Genomic DNA, 6,000 nt, shown 5'->3' with positions numbered 1-6,000 from the left:
TATGTGTGTGTGAGAGGAAAAAAATCAGGGTGGGAGGGGAGTTTTTTTCTCTCCCCCCCCTCCCCTTCCTTCCTCTCGCGCTCCCATCCCGCCCAGAAATACTTCGCGGCCCCTTCAGTGGCGCGAGGACGGACTGCTGCGCGCGCGGGCACGAATGGATGGAGGAGGGGAGGGGGGCATATTGCGCCAAGGAGAGCTAGGAGGCTCGCGCGCGCAGCACAACACAGCAGCAGCAGCAGCAGGAACAGCGCGCGGGCTCTTCTGCTCTCCTCTCCTCCCGCCCACCGCTGTCTGCTCTCCGCCTTCTCCCTTCCCTGCCGCTGCTGCGGCGGCGGCATTGCCTCCCTCTCCCTCTCTCTCTCTCTCTCGGTCTTCACTACCGGGTCAGGCAGGGAGGAGAGCGAGGCTGGGAGCCAGACAGACATCTCTCTCCGCCTCCCTCCCTACAACTAGTCACACACACACCCTCCCTCTCTCTCTCCTTCCCTCACACACGCAACGAGCATCTCGGTGGCAGCTGCCATGGCTCGCAGTTAGAGCCGGAGAGACGGGAGGGGAAGCGGTCCCTCAGCCGCCCTTCCTTCCTTCCTTCCTTGCCCCTCGCTTCTCTCTCTTCCGTGGCAGGCAACTCCAAGGGCAGGCAGGCCGGCCCAGCCCACCCCGCGGGCCCCCTACGGCAATGTCCAAGGGCTTGAAGAAGAAAAGCCACTGGACGAGCCGAGTCCATGAGTGTGCCATCGTGAGGAGCGCCGAGGGCCAGCTGGGCTTCGAGCTCAAGGGGGGCGCCGAGAACGGGCAGTTCCCGTACCTGGGGGAGGTCAAGCCCGGACAGGTGCTCTACGAGGCCGGCGGCGGGGCCGGGGGGAAGCTGGTGCCCGAGGAGCTCCTCCTGGAGGTCAACGAGACCCCCGTGGCCGGCCTCACCATCCGGGACGTGCTGGCCGTCATCAAGCACTGCAAGGACCCCATCCGGCTCAAGTGTGTCAAGCAAGGTAGGCTTGGCTGGCAGGCAAGGAGGCCAACTTTGCCCCATCGCCCTCTCTTCGGGCCGCTCCTCCCTCCCCTCCCCTGGCTCTTGGGATCTTCAGGGTGCCTCAGTCCCAGCCCTGCAAAGCGGGGAAAGTTAGGCCCGGAGCAAAGGGGAAAGCGAGGAGGAGGAGGAGGGGCAGGGCTTGGACTATGTCTCTTCCCCTTCTCGAAGAGGCCCACCTTCCCATCCTTCGAGGCTGGGAGAAAGAAGGGGGGCAGAGGGCTCCTGAGAGAGTGCAGAGGGCTCCTGAGAGAATGCAGCACCATTCTGGACATGCAGATGGCTTGGAACCCCTTCAGAAACCATCTCCACTTGCAGAAGACTTCTGGAAGTGGAGGTGGTTTATGAGGGAGTGCAGAGCGCTCCTGAACATGCAGATGCTTTATGACAGAGTGTAGAGGACTTCTGGAAGGGGAGATGGTTTCTGAGGGAGTGCAGAGCGCTCCTGAACATGCAGATGCCTTCTGACAGAGTGCAGAGGACTTCTGGAAGGGGAGATGGTTTCTGAGGGAGTGCAGAGCGCTCCTGAACATGCAGATGCCTTATGACAGAGTGCAGAGGACTTCTGGAAGTGGAGATGGTTTCTGAGGGAGTGCAGAGCGCTCCTGAACATGCAAATGCCTTATGACAGAGTGCAGAGGACTTCTGGAAGGGGAGATGGTTTCTGAGGGAGTGCAGAGCGCTCCTAAAATGCAGATGGCTTATGACAGAGTGCAGAGGACTTCTGGAAGGGGAGATGGTTTCTGGGGGAGTGTAGAGCGCTCCTGAACATGCAGATGCCTTATGACAGAGTGCAGAGGACTTCTGAAAATGCAGAGGGCTTCTGAGAGAGTGCAGAGGACTCCAGAGAGAATGCAGCACCATTCTGGGAATGCAGATTGCTTATGACAAGAGTGCAGAAGGCTCCTGAAAATGCAGATGGCTTATGACAATGTGCAGAGGACTTCTGAGAGAGTGCAGAGGGTTCCTGATAGTGCAGAGGGCTTCTGAGTGTGCAGAGGCTGTTTAGGGTTTCTGAGAAAGTGCAAAGGGCTTGTGAGAGAGTGTAGAGGGCTCCTGAGAGAATGCAGCAGTCTTCTGGAAAGGCAGATGGCTTCTGAGAGAGTGCAGAGTGCTCCTGAAAATGCAGGTGGCTTATGACAGAGTGCAAAGGACTCCTGAGAGAGTGCAGAGGGCTTCTGAGTGTGCAGAGGCTGTTTAGCAAAGGCTGTGCAGAGGCTGTTTCTGAGAAAGCGCAGAGGGCTTGTGAGAGAGTGTAGAGGGCTCCTGAGAGAATGCAGCAGCCTTCTGGAAAGGCAGATGGCTTCTGAGAGAGTGCAGAGTGCTCCTGAAAGTGCAGAGGGCTTATGACAGAGTGCAAAGGACTTCTGAGAGAGTGCAGAGGGCTTCTGAATGTGCAGAGGCTTTTTAGCAAAGGCAGGGGGTTTCTGAGAGAGTGCAGAGGGCTTGTGAGAGAGTGCAGAGGGCTTCTGAGAAAATGCAGAGGATTTTGAAAATGCAGAGAGCTTGTGAGAGAGTTCAGAGGGTTCCTGAAAGTGGAGATGGCTTATAACAGAGTGCAGAGGACTTCTGAGAGAGTGCAGAGGGCTTCTGAGTGTGCAGATGCTTTTTAGCAAAGGCAGGGGGGCTTCTGAGAAAGTGCAGAGAGCTCCTGAAAATGCAGATGGCTTATGACAGAGTGCAGAGGGCTTCTGAGAGAGTGCAGAGAGCTTCTGAGTATCCAGAGGCTTTTTATCAAAGGCAAGGGAGCTTCTGAGAAAATGCAGAGGATTTTGAAAGTGCAGAAAGCTTGTGAGAGAGTTCAGAGGGCTCCTGAAAGTGCAGATGGCTTCTGAGAGAGTGCAGAGGGCTTCTGAGTGTGCAGAGGCCTTTTAGCAAAGGCAGGGGGCTTCTGAGAGAGTGCAGAGGACTTCTGAGTATCCAGAGGCTTTTAGCAAAGGAGAAAGGGCTTCTGAGAAAGTGCAGAGGATTTTGAAAGTGCAGATGGCTTCTGAGAGAGTGCAGAGGGCTTCTGAGTGTGCAGAGGCTTTTTAGCAAAGGAGAAAGTGCTTCTGAGAAAGTGCAGAGGATTCTGAAAGTGCAGATGGCTTCTGAGAGAGTGCAGAGGGCTCCTGAGAAAATGCAGCAGGCTTCTGGTAAGGCAGATGGCTCCTGAAAATGCAGAGGGCTTATGACAGAGTGCAGAGGGTTCCTGAGAGAGTGCAGAGGGCTGAGTGTGCACAGGCTTCTCAGTGAATGCAGAGGGCTTTTGAGAAAGTGCAGAGGATTCTGAAAGTGCAGAGGGCTCTTGAGAGAGTTCAAGCACTTCTGCGAGGGTGCAGAAGGCTCCTGAAAGATCACGGGGGTGGGGGGGGGGGGAGCTACCAACCTACCCCTTCCCATTCAGGGCAGCATTTCTGCTGGCTTGAGGAGGCCCTCTCTGTAGAGCCCCAATTGGTGCCCTCCCTCCTTGCCCAGAAATTGTGCCAGGATGCCTGCATCCCAGGGAAGGAGTTCCCCGTGACCCTGGGTCAATCAAAACAAGCCGAGGACCGGACAGATGGCAGGCTGAAGCCCTGGCCTTGACTTAGCAAAAGGACCTTCCCCTCTTAGATCCCAAATCCGGATGGAGATGCATTGGGCCTGGACTGATATCTCTAATTTCTGGTTTTGCCAGGAGAGCAGCAGCTGAACCGCTTGCCTTGTAATTAGAGGGAGGAAGGAGGGGGAGAAGTGTGGATAAACATTGTGACAGCGCTCCAGGAAAGAGGAGCCTTCCCTGGGAAGCATCCCTGGTGACGAACCTGGGAGGGGAGTGGGCTCTTTTGAGTAGGGCCTTGTAGCCAATAGGAGAGCTAGGTTTTCCCTGGATCGACATCCTCATGCGGGAGTCTTTCCCCGGAGGAAGTCTCCTTTTGAGCATCTCTGCAAGACATCCCAGGCGGTTTCACTAGGCCTGTGACCTACTGAAACGGTCATTGCCATTTTGACAGTCCAGAACAGGAATGAACACACCTCTGTTCCTTTCTTTTTGTTTCTGATTTGGGACTATCTTTGGGACTCTGCTTTCAAAGAACGCAGAGAGAGATTGCAATGAAAGAGCTTCAGCAACTCATCAAAGAACTTTGAAGGCACTCCTCATCTGTCTTAATAAATTGTAGGGCGTGAAGCTGCGCTCGGCTTCAGTTCTGAAACTTGAGTGCGCTGTTGTGGAAGCTACACCTATGTTAATAAATATTTCACTGCTTGCGTTGCCATCAGAGGGTGGACTATTAGTGAAGAAGGAAAAGAGTGTTGTCTTTCCCATTCCCAGACAAACCCCCCTTTCCCCCAAAGTCAAAGCAACGGTCTTGTGGGAATAGGTGGCAGTCTTGTTAATTATAACAAATCAATATCTGTCAAATGTATATAATTGGAAAACTGGCCTCCGGACTTTGAGTGCTAAACTGGTGGAGGAAACTTAACAACAGTAAACATTTAGCAAAAAGCATGTGCACACAATTAGGCAGTGTAACAAACATAGGAATATGGAACAGTTGGAGGATGAGACTGGATCTTGATTTTAACTATGAGACGCTAATGAGATGTTTTATTGATTTATATTGACTGTTTATTATGCTACTGTTTTTGTTTTTAACTGTTTTATGATGTTTTTGAGCATTTAATTTTGCTATTGTTAAGTGCTCTGAGTCGCCTGAGGGCTGAGAAGAGCGGTATACAAATATGGTAAATAAAAAATAAATTAGAAGCTCTAAAGCAGGGGTCCTCAAACTAAGGCCCGGGGGCCGGATGTGTCCCTCCAAGGTCATTTACCCAGCCCTCACTCAGGGTCAACCTAAGTCTGAAACTACTTGAAAGCACACAACAACAACAATCCTATCTCATCAGCCAAAAGCAGGCCCACACTTCCCATTGAAATACTAATAAGTTTATATTTGTTTAAATTGTCCTTCATTATGATTATTGCATTTTTAATGTGTATTTTTGCATCATAAATAAGATATGTGCAGTGTGCATAGGAATTCATTCATGTTTTTTTCAAATTATAATCTGGCCCTCCAACAGTTCATAGAATCATAGAATCAAAGAGTTGGAAGAGACCTCATGGGCCATCCAGTCTAACTCCCTGCCAAGAAGCAGGAATATTGCATTCAAATCACCCCTGACAGATGGCCATCCAGCCTCTGTTTAAAAGCTTCCAAAGAAGGAGCCTCCACCACACTCCGGGGCAGAGAGTTCCACTGCTGAACGGCTCTCACAGTCAGGAAGTTCTTCCTCATGTTCAGATGGAATCTCTTCTCTTGTAGTTGGAAGCCATTGTTCCACGTCCTAGTCTCCAAGGAAGCAGAAGACAAGCTTGTTCCCTCCTCCCTGTGGCTTCCTCTCACATATTTATACATGGCTATCATATCTCCTCTCAGCCTTTTCTTCTTCAAGCTAAACATGCCCAGCTCCTTAAGCCGCTCCTCATAGGGCTTGTTCTCCAGACCCTTGATCATTTTAGTCGCCCTCCGCTATACACATTCCAGCTTGCCAATATCTCTCTTGAATTGTGGTGCCCAGAATTGGACACAATATTCCAGGTGTGGTCTAACCAAAGTGTAATAGAGGGGTAGCATTACTTCCCTAGATCTAGACACTATGCTCCTATTGATGCAGTTTGAGAGCCTGTGACCTGGCCCTCTGTTTAAAAAGTTTGTGGACCCCTGTTCTAAAGGGAAACCATTTATGAATGAGTGGCATTGGGCACACATGTTTGGCAGGAATGGCTTCATTTATTTATTTATTTATTTATTTATTATTTATTTCCGGCATTTGTATTCTGTTCCTTCTCAACCCCCGAAGGGGGACTCGGGAAAGCTTTCATTTGGCAGCAATTTGATGCCACATACAGCAATATAATAACAAAACAATAAGTAAAAGATTCATTAAAAGAGTAAAAACAGTATTAATAGCCTTAACATCATTCCAGTCAATTCCATATCCAATTC

General features: G+C 51.1%; 1 protein-coding gene across 14 annotated transcripts in view; it reads left to right on the top strand.

The window, feature by feature from the left end:
* Positions 1-272: 272 nt before the first annotated feature.
* The window catches only part of MAGI2 (membrane associated guanylate kinase, WW and PDZ domain containing 2), a 1,143,898-nt gene continuing 1,138,170 nt past the window's right edge, over positions 273-6,000 (top strand). For 5 of the 14 annotated variants that reach the window (XM_067468832.1, XM_067468841.1, XM_067468833.1 and 2 more), the window contains exon 1: positions 275-992. In XM_067468832.1, the coding sequence (XP_067324933.1) occupies positions 680-992 (313 nt within the window). In that variant the 5' untranslated portion in view covers positions 275-679. Of the gene's footprint in view, positions 993-6,000 lie in introns of all 14 variants that reach the window. The other 9 variants (XM_067468834.1, XM_067468838.1, XM_067468835.1 and 6 more) reach the window with 4 other exon arrangements.

The sequence above is a fragment of the Anolis sagrei genome, chromosome 5, assembly GCF_037176765.1.
Source record: "Anolis sagrei isolate rAnoSag1 chromosome 5, rAnoSag1.mat, whole genome shotgun sequence".
Taxonomy (NCBI): Eukaryota; Metazoa; Chordata; class Lepidosauria; order Squamata; family Dactyloidae; genus Anolis; species Anolis sagrei.
This window is presented reverse-complemented; position numbering and strand designations above follow the sequence as displayed.